The sequence below is a fragment of the Cetorhinus maximus genome, chromosome 8 (assembly GCF_964194155.1).
Source record: "Cetorhinus maximus chromosome 8, sCetMax3.hap1.1, whole genome shotgun sequence".
Taxonomy (NCBI): Eukaryota; Metazoa; Chordata; class Chondrichthyes; order Lamniformes; family Cetorhinidae; genus Cetorhinus; species Cetorhinus maximus.
In genome coordinates, this window is record NC_135886.1 from 74,758,252 (window position 1) to 74,777,625 (window position 19,374).

General features: G+C 45.1%; 1 protein-coding gene across 2 annotated transcripts in view; it reads left to right on the plus strand.

Annotated features, from left to right (window-relative positions):
• Positions 1–19,374, plus strand: part of xpnpep2 (X-prolyl aminopeptidase (aminopeptidase P) 2, membrane-bound) — a 157,862-nt gene that overhangs the window by 124,777 nt on the left and 13,711 nt on the right. For both annotated transcript variants that reach the window (XM_078547058.1, XM_078547059.1), the window contains 5 exons: positions 4,817–4,888; positions 11,736–11,796; positions 12,685–12,754; positions 13,978–14,082; positions 17,635–17,697. In XM_078547058.1, coding sequence (XP_078403184.1) covers positions 4,817–4,888; positions 11,736–11,796; positions 12,685–12,754; positions 13,978–14,082; positions 17,635–17,697 — 371 coding nt within the window. The remainder of the gene's footprint in view (positions 1–4,816; positions 4,889–11,735; positions 11,797–12,684; positions 12,755–13,977; positions 14,083–17,634; positions 17,698–19,374) is intronic.

A 19,374-nucleotide genomic window follows, 5' to 3' on the forward strand; every position in this document is an offset into this window, starting at 1 on the left:
CAATCAAGTGGTCTGCTTTTTCCTGGATGGTGTCAAGCCCCTTGAGTGTTGTAGGAACTGCACTCATCCAGGCAAGTGGGGAGTATTCCATCACACTCCTGACTTGTGCCTTGTAGATGGTGGACAGGCTTTGGGGAGTCAGGAGGTGAGTTACTTGCCACAGGATTCCTAGCTTCTGACCTGCTCTTGTAGCCATAATGTTTATATGGCTAGTCCAGTTCAGCTTCTGGTCAATGGTAACCCCCAGTATGTTGATAGTGGGAGATTCAGTGATGGTAATGTCATTGAACGTCAAGGGGCGATGGTTTGTTGGAGATGGTCATTGCCTGGCACTTGTGGGACTATGAAAACAAATGCTTGTTTTCATAAGGGATTAAATGAATGTAAATTAGCACATGGGTTTTAATGAATGGAAGTTTTTTTAGTAGTGAATTCATTAATAGGCACTTAAAAACTTTATTTAATCTCAGCATGGGTCCTGAGGTCTGTGCATGGTGGATATTGGGTGAGTTGACATGGTAGGTGTCAGGGCAAACAGTGATGGGCATTGTAGTATAAGGGTCTGGCACATGTGTGTTAATGTAGGACAGGGTACAGTACCATCCACACAGTGATGAAAGAGACACATGACCCACACCCAGGGTCAATCGAGTGTTGGCGAGAACCATGTGTACCAGCGAGCATAGCAACAGCTCCGAGCTTGTACCCTTTACTGTATATTTGTTGAAGTTCTAAGAGTCAATAAAGACTTATGGTCAACCTTTGTATGATTACAAAGACCTTTTCAGACCTACCCAACTGTAACCAACACCCTACAACATGTGGGGGATATGAGTTGGCACTAATTTGGCAAAGGGGCTATAAAGGGCAATGGGTTGGGGGGGAGGTGGAGGGGCATAGGTTGGCCTGGATTCACATGGATACATCATGTGAACCCAGATTTGTGGAGGATGATGATGGCATGCAGTGAGGTGACCCCATAATTCCTCACATTGTAATTGTGAACATTTGACTCCAGTCTGGCTTACAGCAGTGCAAATACCCTCTGTGAGAATGCTCCTGTCATGGAGAGGCAGTGGAGGCCCTAATAGTCGTTCGATTGCAGGAGGATGATGACGACATATATTGAGGACACTGCATAAATCTTCACACAGCCTCTGAGAATGTCTGACTCCTGTGCTCCTTGATCAGGGTCATATCATAGAGACGCAGCCATGAAACTTTAGAAGCATGTCTTGCTTTGTCAGCCTTCAACACCTGAGTCCTTCAGGAGCTGGAGCACAGCATCAGTGGTCACAGGTGCTGAAGAGATGGGGACCAGCCCCTCCATAAAGGTGCTGAGAGCACACCGAGATAATGAGAGAGTTCTGCCTGCCCACTCCATTCTGGCAGCAATGACAAGCCCGCCGAGGTGCAGGTATCAGTAATGTTTCCAGGGAGCGTGAGTCGGGACCATCACTTTGGTCTGAAGGCTGCACAAAGTACAGGGAAGAGGCCCTGGACTGAGACACCTTTCTTTATCTTGTGCAGAAAGGTTTCACATCTGAGTGACAAGAACACCATCAGAACAAGGAGCCTTAGGCTCTTGGGAGTTTATTCACAATAGTGAACAGTATGTACAAGTGATTAACACCCATGCCCAGGCTGTGCAACTAATTCTCCTTAACTCTCCTAACCCTGCCGCGACATCTTGGTGCTCCCCAGACATCCACAGCAGAGGCGGAGGCAGCCTGCTGACTGTGACGCCCTGTCTATGATGACTTTGGTGGGTGTCCTCTGGAGGGCCGAGACCTGGAGGGCTCCAGTCTGCCTTCAGGTCCGGCTGTGAGGCAGCGGCACCTTCCTCAGCCTGTGGAGCTAGAGCTGCTGAGGTCACAGGAAAAGGGGAGTCAGATGGGCCGGACACACTTGGACTCACCTGGATGGATGGGCCCGGAGTGTGCACCTATGTATCCTCCTGCCTATGGGTGCCTGGGGGCCCCAGGCTGACTCCTTGAGAAGCAGGGGTAGCTGGAGTGAGATCAAGCTGCCCGGCATCCTCTCACGTACACACTGTTGAAGGCCAACTATGACATCAGCAATGGAGTTAAGCCCATGCAGCAGTGCAGGAATAACATCCTGGACCAAGGTCTCCATGACGGTTGCCATCCTATCAGTGTTGACCTCGATGCGTTGCCATGCCAGGGCCATCACCTCAGCCTGAAGACGGACGGACTCCTCCTTCATGCCTTGCAATCTGAGGAGTGCAAAGGACATCGCTTCCTGATGTTCCCTCGCTTGTCTTTGCAACTCCAGCAACTGTGACACGACTGAGTCCAGAGACTCATCATCTGACTCAGACTCAGCAATGTTCTGGCTTCCAGCAGTCCTTCAAGTGCCGGACGCCAGGGAAGTCCATGCCGCTGCCTACTTGGATCAGCTAGTGTGATGTGCTCACCAGGTTGTGATCCCATGGCAGCTCTAAAGCTAGGTCCCACCGAGGTGTGTGTCTCTGCACTGGTCAAGGGTGTGGGTGAGCGCTGTGACGGGACTTCAGGGAGGGTACCTCCAGATTACTCTTCAGAGGTTTCTTCAGGGCTTGATTGGAGGCCATGAGTCATGGACTCTGTCAGCTGTTTGGCAGATGTGCCTGTGAAAGCAAGGGGAGATAATTAGTGCATGGCAGTGGCCTGTGAAAAAGGACACATCACTCACAGCATGGTTGTCTGATGGATGTTGCACTGCTGGATCCTCACTTGGTAGAGCAGCGCCAACCTCACTGTCAGCACAGGAATGGTCCAGATCCTCACCAGCCAGCTGGATGGCTCTGTTTTCAAAGTCCGTGAGGACCTTGATTTTGAGCATTCTGCCACCCGTCTGCAACCTCTCTCTCTTGCTGTGAGCCAGCTTGTCCTGTATGGATAGAGATGGAGAAAGTGTAAGCAGGACCCCTGCTGGGCCAGAAGATAAGTATGCTTGGCCTATGTGGGTGTTGAGTCGTCCCATGGATGGGATGAGGACAATGATGGTGAGTGTGAGAGAGTGAATGGTGATGTCCCCTGAACTGGCAGTGAGTGAGGGCCCTGTGGATGTGTGATGGGTTTGTGAGTGTGTGAGTTGAAAGTGATGAGAAGAGTGAGCTACCCTGGCAGAACAGAGGAGATCATTCATCCTCTTGTGGCACTGGGTGGCTGTCCTCTTCTGAAGGGCATTGGCACTGACCACCGCTGCCTCCGCCTCCCAAGCTGGATTGGTCACATTGCTGCCCATCCTGCAGCCAGAGGGGCGGTACAGGCCATCCCAGCAGGCCTCCACGACACCCAGCAGTCGCTCGAAGGACCTGTCATTAAACCAGGAGGCTTCAGTCTTCTTGTCTTTGAGGACCATGTCTCCCGGGCAGCCGTGGTGAGCTGGAAGCAATGATCTCTGTGTTTGCGGCTGGCCTTTAAACATGGTGTCCAGCGTGATGTAACGATGGGGTGATGGCGGGCGCCGAATGAGGAGCCGTGGAAACAGCGTGTTTCCCGGGAGTGCATAAATAATGAGGCAGGCTCGGGATGATAAGGCGTGAAAACCCGCCATCGCCGTCGGCAGGTAAACATTGTTTTACCTGCCCACCACCGCACTTAGTGCAAATCTGGGAAAGTTCTGCACAAGACCATCAAGTTATGACTGTACACTCACAAGACTGTAAATCTGCAGGATCCACGTAGGATGTTGCACTACAATTATCTCTAGTTACAGCTTGAATTTCAAGCACACTTCATACGTCGCTGTTCTATTTCTGACATTTTGTGAATTATTTCACATGAAATTGGAAAAACAGCATGATTTAGAAATAAAGCTGACCCTATAGACTCAGAATTTATAACTTTGGAAAGCTGGATTTTTACTGAGTAAATTAAAATATGAGACAGGATAATGTCAATCTGTAACTGACTGTTCCTGCTGCTGAATTTTTCAAAAAATTAAACCATCATATCTGCTGTGGTATTGCTCATGATGAGTCAGGCTGAATAGTCCTAGAAAGTCAGGCTCAAACTTTTTTTTGGTGCACAGGGCCCTAAACTATGAAGAGTGACATCCAAGGCCCAATATTGGGTCTCAAAATTCATGGTTGGCACCTGTTTCTAGCAGCAGTATCCAGGGGATCCAAACCCCAAACTGGGAGGCTCCTGAGCATTCCAAGAGAGCTGGCAATCTTACCATCACGGGCCAGTCCCATTAAAGTTCTGTCTATATACCTTATCTATGCACCAAGCTAAAGTTCACTTTCTGGTATTATTTCAATCTTGACTTAAACACCGCGAAGGCAACATCAGGAAGAAGAGTTAGTTGATCGTGCATTTTCAGTTTAAAAGAAATCAGGGAGGACAATTCAAAGAAGTGGTAACCGCAAGTGCAACACAAAACATAAAGACAAAAGATAGGCTGGATGCAACAATGTATTGTATGCAGTTCTCCTCAATTGTGCTTCCCCCAATGTTTCATGTTAGCTATCACATATCACGAAGTAGGTATTAGATTATATAAAACCTGAGGCTGCTTATTGGGAGGAAGAATAATGGAATTTGAGATCAAGGAAAAGAAGGATTTAGAATAAGCGGATGATTCAATAAGTCTTGATTTCAGCATTTTGTTGATGCTGAAAAGAGGAAAGGCTATTTATATGATTTTACAAAATCAAAACGTGTTAAAGTAACTTTACTTTAAAATTTAAAACTTAAAAATTATCAGCAATCAAAACTTTCAGGCTAGGTTACTGATTCAAACCTGAGGCTGTTTTATTGGATGTGAATTGTCCGTTTTACTGACTTCTCTTTGCTTTTTCACTTAGTCCCAACAGTGAAACCAACAGGAAGCTGAACCCAGATGAGATGTACCTGATAGATTCTGGAGGCCAGTACCTGTAAGTAACTAACACGCACACGCCCCACACACACACACACACACACACACACGCCACGCTACACACACACACACACACACACACACACACATATCACGCCATACACACACACACACACGCGCCACGCTACACACACACACACACACACACACACATCACGCCGTACACACACACACACACACACACACATCACGCCATACACACACACACACACACACATGCCACGCCACACACACACACATACCACGCCACACACACACACACCACGCCACACACACAATGAAGCACCAGTCTGCATTCAGCTAATGTACCTTTTATATTACAAAAACAATCCTCGTTGGTGAAGACTTCCTCCATTTATGCTGCAGGGTAGATGTAGCAGCAATTGGTCAACTGCACGTGCACAAGATTGAGGCACCCTCAGGAACCATCAATGTAATTTAAAGCAACTGCATGGAATAATCAGGGGTTGCAGACAGAAAATTCCCTGACTGATGCTCCCAGCAAATATTGCCTCTTGACAGGAGTGTCCAATGGGAAATCAGCTCTCAAGACCAATGCAATAATTCATTCTTTCCCAGAATCTCAAAGCTGTGAAGATCCTTCCTTCCCTTAATCATTACTTCCAGATTAACTTTTTATCGTTTGCTCTTTTTAATAGTAGTGGTGTCCCTCCTTGGCCCAATTCCTGAATGAAACAAAATGAAATAAATGCAGATAACAATTCCATCTGAACCCTGTATAATGAATAGCTCATTTAAGCTCTAAATTCACACTGATTTTGAAACAAACCCAGATAAAGAAAGAGAGCCTTAGACTCTCAAGAGGGTTGAGAGATGGGGAGGTGGTGGGGGTGGTGGTGGTGCAGGGGAGCTTGGTATGCTGTGTCTACTCAGTATTATCCAAAGATGGATTACCCAAATTATTGGTAGCTTCCTTTAGATTTGATCAAATGATGAGTTTAATGAAAAGGACTTCACTTTAGAACCTTTGTTCTTTTCTAATGAAACTAATATGGATGGTGACAGGGCACCATCTTTTAAAAACCCACAAATTGTGGAAGAAAGGAAAGACTGAAAGAGATTAAATATTTCCACAGTTTTGAGGTATTGGGTAAGTATGATTTAGAGTTGTAACCTGTGGGGATAATTCTTGATTTCAACTCAGTAAAAATGCAAGGGGTAGAATCTTCTGCTCTTGCTGGTGGTGAGCTTGGAGGTGGGAAGGGCATTTAATTAGGCGGGATGATGGTGGACTGAAACTCCGCTGCCTTCCTGCCTCCGCCAGAATTAAGTTCTGGGCGGGAAGGCTCATGGTCAACTTTCCTGGCCTGCCACCTATTGAGGTCAATTAATGACCACTGAAGAGCCTCATCCCACCGCCACTGGTCAGGTGATATGCAGGTTTATTCACAGAAGGCATTAGCACTAAAACTGTTTACCTTAAATAATGCAAAATTAGGTGACCTCACAAAAAAATCTCAAATAGTGAATCACAAATAAATTTCTGTCCTCAGTGTAATATTAAATGATATTTCATTCAGTGTTTTAATCAGTCAAACTTCATCCAGAAAAAAGTGCATGGAGTGCAATTAGCTGAAGGTTCAGATTTTAAATCATTGGCCTAGGATTTTGTGATTATAATGACAATGAAACTGTTAATGTTCACCATCATTGCCCTATGAAACTGACAGCAACCCCTGGAGTCAACACATGGGGGTTTAAACAGAGATCCAGAGGTCGCTTTCAGTGACTCCCTGCTCCACCACAGGTTGCACTTTTTAAGTTCCTGCAGGCAGCAATCATCTGGAAATGACTGGGCTGATGAGAACTTCCCCTCCTCATCTGCAATACCTCTGTTTAAAAAAAAAACCCCAATAAAGGTATGTCTTGTTAACAGGGCGTAACTTGATTCTTAATTAGGTAATAAAATCATAACTACTACCGACCTTGGAAAACTAATTTTATAATTGTGTAATGTTATTTTTTTCCATTATGATAAAAATTCCAACATTTTTTCATTAAATAAATACTTTTTTAAAGTTTGTGATGTTTCAGCATATAATGTTTACATCCCAATCTTTATTTTGCTCTCTGTACAATTTATAAAATGTAAAGGGCAACCAGTGCATTTTGTTTCTGGTTTGCTGTCTGTGAGAATTCTTCAATACCACTGACTCCTTACCCTGTTTGACAACATCACTGCTGATAGACACATGAAGATCCCTTACTTAACACCAGATTCAGGAAAGGCAAAATCCATTCCACAGAAATTTCCACATTTTTTTGGTTTGGAAAACAAATTCTCTACCTTTTAGATCACCACCTGACAATCCATACAGCTGGAGTGAGATATTTCATATTAGGTAGAGGGAAGGTTTATATAATAAATTGTATAAATATAAATATATAAATATAAATATAAATAAATATAATAAATATGTAATAAATTATTTACAGCATAAATGTTGTCGGGAGATTTTCTGTGTTCTGTATTTCTGAAACCCAAGATATTATCAAAGTGAAGCATAAAGTTCTCTGGTGTGCTTACCTCCCTCAACCAACACTGCCTAAAAACACAAAGACTGCTAATCCACCTCATTGCTATCTATACAAAAAGCTTCATTCAAAATAGCTGCCATTTAGTTACATAGTATCACAAAATAACAGCATTTCAAAGGCATTTGTTATGTGTGAAGTGCTTTGAGATGTTTCTGAAAAACGTGAAAAGATGTAAAAAGGTGTTAAGAAATCACACTCATTGCTAGAACTATTGACTGGAGGAAATTTTTTTTTTTTTTTTTGTAAAAATATACTTTATTCATAAAATATCTTCAATCACATTCCAAACCATTTCAAAAACAACATTACAAGGGTACAATCCAGGTTAAACTTTTACAAAATGTATCACCAAGTGCATCAGTACAAACAGTATTACAATCATTTACAGCCTTTCATTTTGATCTGTACAGCCCGAGGGGCTCTAAACAGTTCCCAGTCTCTCGGTGCGCTGTGGTAGAAAGGTCTTAGACGGCGACCCTTCCCCATTGCGCCTTTGCGGCAGCTGCCCCAAGCTTTAGTGCGTCCCTCAGCACGTAGTCCTGGACTTTGGATTGTGCCAGTCCGCAACAATCGGTCGGGGACAACTCTTTGTGCTGGAAGACCAACAAGTTTCGGGCAGACCAAAGCACGTCTTTCACCGAGTTGATGATCCTCCAGCTGCAGTTGATGTTTGTCTTGGTGTGTGTCCCTGGGAACAGCCCGTAGAGCACAGAGTCCTGTGTCACAGAACTGCTCGGGATGAACCTCGACAGCAACCACTGCATCTCTCTCCAGACTTTCTTTGCAAAGGCACAATCCACAAGGAGGTGAACAACGGTCTCTTCCCCACCACAGCCACCTCGAGGGCAACGTGCAGAGGGGGTGAGCCTCCTGGCGTGTAGGAAGGATCTGACGGGGAGGGCCTTTCTCACCACCAGCCAAGCTACGTCTTGGTGCTTGTTGGAAAGTTCTGGCGATGAGGCATTCTGCCAAATGACTTTGACAGTCTGCTCGGGGAACCATCCCACAGGGTCCACCCTCTCCTTTTCCCTCAGAGCCTCTAGGACGTTACGTGCTGACCACTGCCTGATGGACTTGTGGTCAAAGGTGTTTTTCTGCATAAATTTTTCCACCAGGACAGGTGGTACGGCACGGTCCAACTACTTGGAGCGTTCCGCGGCAGCGTGGCCAGACCCATCCTTCGCAACACCGGGGACAGGTAGAACCTCAGCACGTAGTGACACTTGGTGTTTGCGTACTGAGGGTCTACGCACCGCTTGATGCAGCCACACACAAAGGTGGCCATCAGTATGAGGGCGATGTTGGGCACGTTTTTTCCCCCTTTATCTAGAGGCTTGTACATCGCGTCCCTGCGGACACGATCCATTTTCGACCTCCAGATAAAGCGGAAGATGGCTCGAGTGATCGCCATCGCGCAGGAGTCTGGAATGGGCCAGACCTGCGCCACGTACAGCAACAGCGAGAGTACCTCACACCTGATGACCAGGTTCTTTCCCGCAATGGAGAGGGAGCGTCGCTCCCACATGCCCAGTTTCTTTTTCACCATAGCCACTCGCTCCTTCCAGTTTCTAACGCATGCCCCGGTCCCTCCGAACCATATCCCCAGCACCTTCAGGCCGTCAGCCCTGACAGTGAAGGGGACAAAGGATCGGTCAGCCCAGTTCCCAAAGAACATGGCCTCGCTCTTCCCACGATTTACCTTGGCTCCCGAGGCCAGTTCGAACTGGTCGCAGATGTGCATCAGTCTGCGCACCGACAGCGGATCCGAGCAGAAGACGGCGACGTCGTCCATGTACAGGGAGGCTTTTACCTGAGTGCCTCCACTGCCTGGGATCGTCACTCCTCTTATGCCCGGATCCTTCCTGATGGACTCGGCAAAGGGTTCTATGCAACACACGAAAAGGACAGGCGAGAGAGGACAGCCCTGCCTGACTCCAGATTTAATCGGAAAGCTATCTGTTTCCCACCCATTGATTGAGACTGCGCTACTGATGTTAGTGTAGAGCAGTTGGATCCAATTTCGAATTCCCTCCCCAAAGCCCATTTTGGAGAGCACATCCCCCATGTAGGTGTGCGATATTCTGTCAAAGGCCTTCTCCTGATCCAAGCTGATGAGGCAGGTATCCACACCCCTGTCCTGTACATAGGCAATCGTATCCCTGAGCAGCGCCAGGCTGTCAGAGATCTTCCTGCCTGGCACAGAGCAGGTCTGGTCAGGGTGAATCACCAATTCCAGAGCGGATTTGACCCGACTGGCGATGACCTTGGACAGAATCTTATAGTCCACATTCAACAGTGAAATGGGTCGCCAATTTCTAATTTCCTCCCTTTCCCCCTTGTGCTTGTAGATGAGGGTGATGATGCCTTTCCTCATGGATTCTGACATACTACCGGCCAGGCGCATACTCTCGTACACTCCTAGCAGGTCTGGGCCGATCAAGTCCCACAGAGCCGAATACAACTCCGCCGGCAAGCCGTCGCTTCCGGGAGTTTTACTCTTCTCGAAGGACTCAAGGGCCTTAGTCAGTTCGTCAGGAGTTAGCGGTTTGTCCAGGCTCTCCCGCATACTGTCGTCTAAGACCTCCGTGATAGAGGACAGGAAGGACTGGGAGGCCATGCTGTCCGTGGGCTTCACGTCATACAATCCGGCATAAAAGGATTTGCTGATCCTCAGAATGTCGGACCGTGATGACTTTACTGAGCCGTCTTCTTCCTTCAGGCTGCTGATCACAGAGCGCTCTCTGTGTACCTTTTGGAAGAAGAAACGTGAGCACGTCTCATCCTGCTCCACGGAGCGGACTCTGGAACGGAAGATGATCTTGGAGGCCTCCGAGGCAAAGTGCGAGGCTTGCTGGCCCTTCACCTCTTGGAGCTCCTCCTTGACATCAACCCCCATCGACCGCAGCCGGAGCAGATTCTGCATCTTTTTCTGGAGTCGGGACATTTCCCTCTGTTCCTTTCTAGCTTTCTGGGTGCCTTTGAGGATGAAAAACCTCTTGATGCTTCCCTTGATCGCTTCCCACCAGTGTGTCAGGGACTCAAAGAGGGGTTTCACGGTTCTCCAACCTTTGTAATCCCTCTTGAGCTCCTCAATGTTCTCTGGGGTCAGCAGTTGCACATTTAGCTTCCATGCCCCCCTGCCCACCCTCAGGTCCTTCTCCAAGTGGCAGTCCGCCAGAAGGAGGCAGTGGTCAGAGAAGAACACCGGCTTGACCTCGGTGGATCTGACTGTGAATGCACGGGACACAAACAGGAAGTCTATCCTGGAACGAATGGACCCGTCTGGCCGCGACCAGGTGTATCTACGCTGCGCTCCGTCTGCAGGGTTGCTGAAGACGTCGTGCAGCTTGGCATCCTTAACTGTTTCCATCAGGGATCTGGACGTAGCGTCCAATCTGCTGCCGGCCCTGCCGGATCGTCCAGCCGCATCGATGATGCAGTTGAAGTCACCGCCCAGAATGACCGGCCTGGAGGTCGCCAGCAGCAGTGGGAGCTGCTGAAAAACCTCCAGCCGCTCAGCCCCTTGTGCCGGGCCATACACGTTAATTAACCGGAGTGGAGCGTTCTTGTACATTACGTCTGCTACGAGGAGTCGCCCGCCCACCACCTCCTTGACCTCGGAGACGGTGAAGTTGCCTCCCCGCAGCAGAATACCCAGGCCGGAGGAACGAGAGTCGTTTCCGCCCGACCAGATCGATGGCCCATGGGACCACCATCGTGACCATTGCCTGTAGGAGCTGAGGTGCGGTATCGCACACTCCTGCAGAAACAACAGGTCAGCTTTGACCTTGGCTAGGTAGTCCAAGGTCGCAACACATCGCGTAGTAGCTTTAATGCTACGCACATTTATGGATACAATCTTTAAACCCATTTTAAAGCATTTATTCTCCTACCAAACCCACTGTCTCTGAGAGTCCCAGACCTTTAGTCTGCTCCTTCATACCCGTAGTGAGCTCAAATTCCTTCACTTTGGATGGGCTGAGGTAGATCTCCTTGGCCGTGTTCTGCTCCGGTGGCATCTGGAGGTTCACGTAGAGAGTGGGTTTTGAGATGACCTTTGCTGGAGAAGCTTCTCCAAAACTCACCCCCTCTGGGGTGTTGCTGTTCCCGGCTTCCTGGAGCTGGGGTGCGATGATTGCCTCACTGCTCCCAGATTCCAGGGGTTGTGGTGCACTGGAGGAAATATTCCATTGTGTTTACCATGCAAAAAAAATAGTCAGCTACTCTTTGTCTTTAATGTGTGAATCCTCTTTTTAAAGCATTGTGACTTTATATTAAAATCTTAGGGATGGAACAACTGATATTACCCGCACATTACACTGGGGAACTCCAACCGATTTTCAGAAGGTATGTGAGTTTACATGTGAGTTTGTCTGTGTAAGCATTTCCATATGCAGATTCATGTTGATATGATCATTAAGGCTGTGATCACAGGGTTAGAGCCTGAAATTAAACTATTTTCTCTTGAGTTTCCCAGTGCCTCAGTTCTTAAATACACAGCAATACACAACATGCACCCCTACCTCACCATTGCCATCGAAACCGCAGCATTAGATATTTCTTTATGTTCTGTTTCTCTGGTGAATATAGCCCTAATTTTTTAAGTTTTCAATTAAAATAATGGGATAGATTTTACAAATTTCTGCTCCTGGTTAACAGTTTTGCTCATCTGAAGCACACAACAGCAATCTGGTGTCATCATAGTTCCAGCATCTCTCCTATAATAGGATGTTCAAAATACCTCCAGCACTCCAACTGCAGCCTAGCCAAATTCTTATACAAATTTACCATCATCTTTTTGATTTTGTATTCCATATCTTGCATAAAAATTCAGGAATTCCATTTGCTCCCTAATGGCTTTTTCCACCTGGAATTCTTCCCTTAAAAATTCATGTTACTGTAGGTCTCTGTTCCTCCACTCGTTAAAAATCAGTTTTGTTTGTATCATCTCTTAAATTTTTAATATTAAATTTTCATAATGTTTTTCATAAATTGTAACAATGTTTAAAGACTTAGAAAAAGTTCTACAGTTTTATTCAGATATTCTCATAGGAGGAAGTGTTCAAAAATTACTTCTCGGGCTGTATTCTGAAATTGTGCCAAAACATCTAGATCAATTGCATTTAATTAAAATGGCAGATTTCCTCAAGTACCACAGTTAAAATCTCACTCTAATTTATAGAATTAGAATGAACTTATCCTTTAAAAAATGGTTTCTTTTTATGTATTTATTAGGAAGCTTACACTCGAGTGCTGATGGGACATATTGACCTGGCTCGATCCATCTTCCCTGCTGGAACAATTGGTAAGTCAGTAATGGGATGAACAAAGCCTATTTTCTGAATGTGTGCTATAACCTGGGAGCCTTGCCTGCTGATTGTACACATCAGGGAATTGTGGGCACACTGCCTATAAAGTTTCAACCACTCCTCTGTTGATAGCATGCATTTGTAAGGTCAGTCCCAATAATTTGGCTACAGGCTTTTTGGGAGCATTTTTTTCTGAGTTTCATCATGTCCCTGCTCACTCATTCTGCCATTTCCACTTCACCACATTGGTCTTTATTCTACCATTACACAGGTACGCACAACAAAATAATCCCTTGCTTTTTTAAAATTTTATAAACTGGCCATTGGGCCGGGGGATTCTTGATCTGTGCACTTACTTTTCTGATTTGATCAGTAACTTTCTTTCAACAAACGAGTGATTTGTAACACTCACTTGGAGATGAGATTGCAACCTTCACACCACACCAGTTTAATTTTCTGAAGGAGAATTGTTGAAGAAAATTTAGTATCTCACCCAAGTGGTCATTATCTTTTGTATGACTCTTATTAGTGACTAGTCTATTTAATCATTAGGGCATCAAACCTGAGTGTGAAGCTATTCTCATGTGGCGCCTACAGGTACCTTGCAGCAGGAGTTGTTTGGTAATACTCAAGAGAGAGAGTCCACTGCTGATTTTCTCCTTAACCTAAGGGCACTGAGGTTAATCATAACAGCCCTACTGTCGCCTGGCTGAAATCAGCTGACTAGTGATCAAATCTGGAAGTTTCTGGATCTCTCTGCTCCTTTAAGATGCTCCTCCGAAACCCACCGTTTGATCAAGCTTTTGTTCATCTGGCCTGTCTCATTATGTGGCTCAATGCTCAACTTTGTTTGATAATGCTCCTGTGGAAGCACGTGGTGTGTTTTAATGCATTAAAAAGCTATATAAATGCACACTGCAGCTGTTGTATAGCTCATCTACTCATTTTCTGAGCCACTGAGAAGCTCATTGTTCTCCAGTACCTATTATTGTTCATAATAATGGACAATAAATGCCAGCCACTATATCTGGGAGCCCATAAAGCAATGTAAAATAAAACTTGGAGCACTTTGTACATGATTTTTGTTCAGTTTGTGAGACACATGGATGCATTCCTGGAAGATGAGGTTTTTGGACCTTTTAGAATTCTCAGAAAAGTACTTCTGACTTCAAATATAACAACTCTGTCTGTCCTATATTAATAATGTGTTTGTCATTAGGAAATGTGCTTGATGTATGGGCTCGACATGCCTTGTGGGAGGTGGGACTCAACTACAAGCACGGAACTGGACATGGAATCGGCAACTTCCTCAGCGTTCATGAATGTGAGCATGCTCAAACTATCAATCATTATGCTTCCACTTTGTTTACCAAACAAATACATATCAAATATCCTCTACATTACAATAGTGACAACACTTCAAAAAGGCTTCAGTGGCTGTAAAGCAGTTTGGAAAATTCTGCAGTCATAAAAGGTGCTATAAAAATGTAGGCCTTTCCTTCCTTGCATTCCAAAATACTAAAAAAAATTTACGTTTCATTGCAAAAGCATTTGGCTGTAAGAAATTTTCACCATTATGAAGGGGGACAATCAAATTGATCCAGGAAATCCTTCACTGTCGTAAAGATTTGTAAAACCGAGCCTCAAGTTAAAATTAGCATGCTGGAGTAAGAAGGGAATTCAGGTTTTCACTCAAAGGAAAATAGACTTGTGAAATAGGTGATTGGGAAAGATCACGGAATCAGGCGTTCTTTGGGTAAATTTTTGATTTGCCCTCTCAATGGAGAGCCACATCAACTGACAGCACACAATGCCCAAATTTCTGATTGGAAAATTACGTGTTATAAATAGATTGAATCAGGGATCTGGTGTGGAGGGTGTTGCATGCAGTAGTCCCATACAATCATAGATTAAGACGGTTTATGGACTCCCAGGCTGCCTGCAATTTCTGCAGCCTTGAGGAGTCTGTGTTCCATGCTTGAGTAGATTGTACAAGGTTGCATCCCCCATTCCATTATTTGAAGGGGCTGCTCCTCAACCTTTGGCTGCACTTCAGCCCCACACTCCTAATCTTTGGCCACCCAGTGTGGAGGGGGTGCGGAAGAAGGTGGACCTCCTCATAAGTCTACGCCTGGGCCTGACCAAGGTGGCCATTCATAGGTCCAGGCAGCGGGCAGTTCCGGGGGTCATCTGGCCCAACTCGTCTGCCTCTCTTCCATGGCTACGTTCACACCCGGGTGTCCCTGGAGAGGGAGCATGTGGTGTCCGCTCGTACGCTTGAGGCCTTCTGCAACTGGTGGGCACCATGGGGTTGGAGTGCTTCATGAGCCCCCAAAATGTTATTTTGATTTAGTTTGATAAGTTTCCTTTAATGTTTTGTCCTTTTGTTGCAGTGCCCCTTTAAGACGCTATCGATATGTTTAATTGGTTTATTTGATTAATCAGTCTTTTATTTTATGGGTACTCAAAAGAATATAAATAGATTGCAGAGGCAATTACAGCCATTACATAGAGACAAGTGATTGATGGAATCTCAAGAATGGAATTGATCTACTTGAGGGACAAACTTATTTGTCCTAATGGAACTTTCCTAAAAATTCTCAAATGCACATTGTTCAAAGTAACTATTTAAACTACATTTTAATGGGGTGAATTTTACGGGGATGGGGGGGTGAAGAGAGGGGTTGGATTATCCACAGTCCCCCCCCCCATCACCCAACCAAAAAGTCTGTCGGCACCGTACCAAACAGAAACCTAGCTGCCCCACAGTGACAAAGCGCTAGGTACAGCCTTTATTGGATCAGAGTGGGAATTCTGCCCCCATATGGGGGAAAGTTCCACCCTAGAGAGCTGCTGGCTAATCTGATTGGCAGCTCTGTAGTCCCAGCAGCGCCAGAATCAAGTGGTGACCACTGCTGGGACTATAGGTAGTCCATTGTTATGAGACAGCCATTTGGTAAAGCTGAGTTATTTAAAAATCCCAGAGGGAAACTTTAAACAACTGTCATAACCAATATTTTTAAGTGTTATGTTTGAGATGCAACTCTAAGTTCAGGAATCAGACCCCCAGTTTTTGAGAGGTTTTATATTAAACTAAATGAAATATTTTATTAAGCTACAATATATTAAACACATATACATGGTTACGAATTATTACTACTACAACTTTTAACAAATTCTTAAACTAATCTCCATTAAGGCAACAGCAACCCATAGGCCTAACCAGACACCAGGCAAAGCATTTTCACCTTACGAATTCAAAATGAGGTTCCTTTCACTTTGGTTCCTGTGGAGTCAGACTCCAGTGGGGTACTGAGGGGGTGGGACTATGGGTTTTAGAGGCCTGGGGGGAGGGTTAAAGGGGAGGTTGTATCCTAGAGGGGCTGCCTCCGATGGGCTCAGGGGACACCCCCAAAGGAGGTACCCCCCTTTCTGCTCAAAAGCAGCCCACACAGTGAAAGCTGCTGGGCTGATCGCCTTGCCTCTACCTTCTCCATTAATTGGCCATTTAAAGGCCTCAATAGCGGCAAGGATGGGTGTTCTGCCTGACACATTTCCCACTCATTGTAACTCACAGGTCGTGGATGTGTTGGAATGCGGTGGGCTAGCCACCCATTTTATTTTACAAGACTCCAACTTTCAATATGCCATCTGGGGACCATAAAATTCACTCCAAAGTTTGTCAGCCAGGATGGCAGGGACCTGGGAGTTTTTTTTATGGTATCATGCATTAAAAATCTGGCCTGAACTTACCCTGCAAGATATTGATGTACAAATATGTAATGTATTAGTGTGAGATTCCTGTCTCTCCGCTAGTTTAATGGAGATGTTATCATAGCTAATACCTCATCCAAAATATCAGGTGGATGATTTTCAGGCAAACACATTAAATCTTTGTAAACTGTCATCCCAACATGACTTGGAGGCTTTTGCGAACTATGTATCTTTTGAAGCAAATATAAACTTCAAACATTATGATGTGAATTTGTAATGAAGAACATAAAATATAATATATATAGAAATATAAAATTTATATAAATATATTATTTTAATACATAAACATTTATAGATATTGGAGAAAAATTTTTTCTTTTCTTTACTCGTTCATGGGATGTGGGCATCGCTGGCTTGGCCAGCATTTATTGCCCACTCCTAATTGCTATTGAGAAGTTGATGATGAGCTGCCTTCTTAAACTGCTGCCGTCCGTGTGGAGTAGATACACCCACAGTGCTGTTAGGAAGGGAGTTCCAGAATTTTGATTTACTGCAATCCAGACTCCTCATGCATATTTATGTATGAATATGTGTGTGAGATGATGTATGTTTGTGTATGCATTACATACTGATTATCTGCGCACCAGGCTGTACACCAGGCACTTCATGTACGTACACGTCAGACATTGTGGAGGGGGGCTGGTGTGTGTGTGTGCGTACACACGAGTACATTACAGTGTGTGTCTGTATGCAAATTAATTAACTGCTGTGTATTTGTGTGTGTCTGTTAGGTGAGTTAATCTGTAAACTAGTCAGTACTTTGATTTATTTGCAACCAATCCCAATGCAGCAAATATAATTTGGATCAATTATATTACAAAATGATGGTCAGACTTCAGCTAGTTTCAGATCTGGTTCTATTTTTAAACAGTGGTATAAAGAGGTACAGTATTGGAGTCAGTTAATCCGGGCAATGACTGGCAACTCTTAGATTGTATCTGATAACAATGTCACTAGCCCTCCATCTCTGATCTTTTCTGTAGCATCTTTGTTACATGTATTGGTCATTCATAACCTTCACAGTAAGCAAGTTATCAGCAATAACACAAGTTACTTGTTTGGTACCAAATTGAATTTTATTTCTATTTCTATTTATGTACAGGGCCAGTTGGCATTGGGAGCTCTCATACTTGCCAGCTTCAGGAGGGGATGTTTACATCTATTGGTAAGCATTTCTTAAAAGGATGTTATTTAAACAACAAATGGTGGTTGGAGAAAAACATAGTAATCAGATATTTAGTGTTGCTTTGTTGAATTATTCAGTTTCAAAACCATGAAAGTACTTGGGCGAGGCAGTGGATGGTGGTGGTGACACAAAGGGGGACAATGGCTGTAGCACCAGGGTAGGGGTGTGGTGAACGGAAAGAAAGAGAATGTAAACCAGGAGAGGAGACTAGAAAGGCATATCTTTTACAATTGGATTCAAAAACCCTTTAAATTGTACCACAGAGAAAGAGAGAACATGCATGGAATTAGCATATCCTCGAGAACTCCACAGCTAATTACTTTTTAAAGTAGAGTCCAGGGAAAAGTTGCAGCCAGTTTAAGTAAAGCCCAACAAACAGCAAATTAAATGATCCATTTTTGTTGATGTTGTTTGAGTGAACAATGTTGGGCAGGATGTCAGAAAAATTTCCTGATTTTCTTCAAAAAATACCATCAGACTTTGCATCCAGCTAAATAAATAAGACCTCCATTTTATTTGATTTGATTTGATCACGGGATATGAACTTTGCTGGCAAGACTACGTTACCATTGCTTGTATTCTCGTGAGGCTGCAGATGCTGATTTTTTTTTAAAGGATTTCTCGATAGGGTGGGTGGAATCTTCTGAGCCCATGGAGATGGGTTAGAAGGTGGGACCAGGAGGCAGCGTCAATGTAGCAGCAGGTAGCCAGTTAAGTCCATTAAGGGGCCAATTGGAGTCAAGTTTATGGTGCTGCCAGGATCTTCCTGGCAGCAGACAGACCTTCCAAATGTGTCTGCAACCTGGCAGATACAAGGAGGCTGCCTCCTGGAGGGGTTTGGTTGGGGGGTTTGTGGGGGGTGGTGGTGTTGGCATTGGAAACTCTTTTAATCATCCCATCATGGAGCCGCTTAGATGAGAGGACCATAACCACAGCCACAAGCCATTCTATTGAAGGGGTTTCCCCTCCACACTGATGGCCTGGCAGCTATGGACCTGAATGATTTTTAAATTTTCAGAATGCTGCAGAACACTCTCCATTTTGAGGTGCCCTCATGGTCTCCTGCCTTCCTCAGCAGCATCTACCCCTCCTGATGGAGCTGCTGGCCATTCAGAGCTTTGGGCCCTCTAATTGGGAATCCCACCTCAGGAACCTGCCAGCCATCCTTAAAATGGATGGCGAATATGGATGCACTCTCTTCATTGCCAACGACTGTAAGGTTGCAACATCATGCAGCCAGCCAACACCATTGGGATCAGGACCCACAACTGTTTCCAACAGCAGAAAAATTTCAAAGATGATAAGATTCCGCCCAATTTGTGCTGATTTCTAAATAGCAATGAATTGCTCTGCAACCAATTATCATTCAGAAGCCAGCATTGTGGCCATAGGTTTCTTCATGGATAATATCATCCCACCAGCCCTGCCTCCTTTTCTGAAATGAGCACAAGGGAGAGGCCAAAGAAGTGCCAGGCCTTCCCATCATGAGCAGAATTTTCCATTTATGAGACTAAGTGCGATGGCGGGCAGTTTTGGCGGTGCTGGAATGGTGGGAACTAGCGCCCAGTTCCACACTTAGAAGCTCATTAATTATGCACAGGAGGGTATTGGTCTGAATCACCTGGCGGGTCAGGAGCTGATTCATCTGCCCGCCAT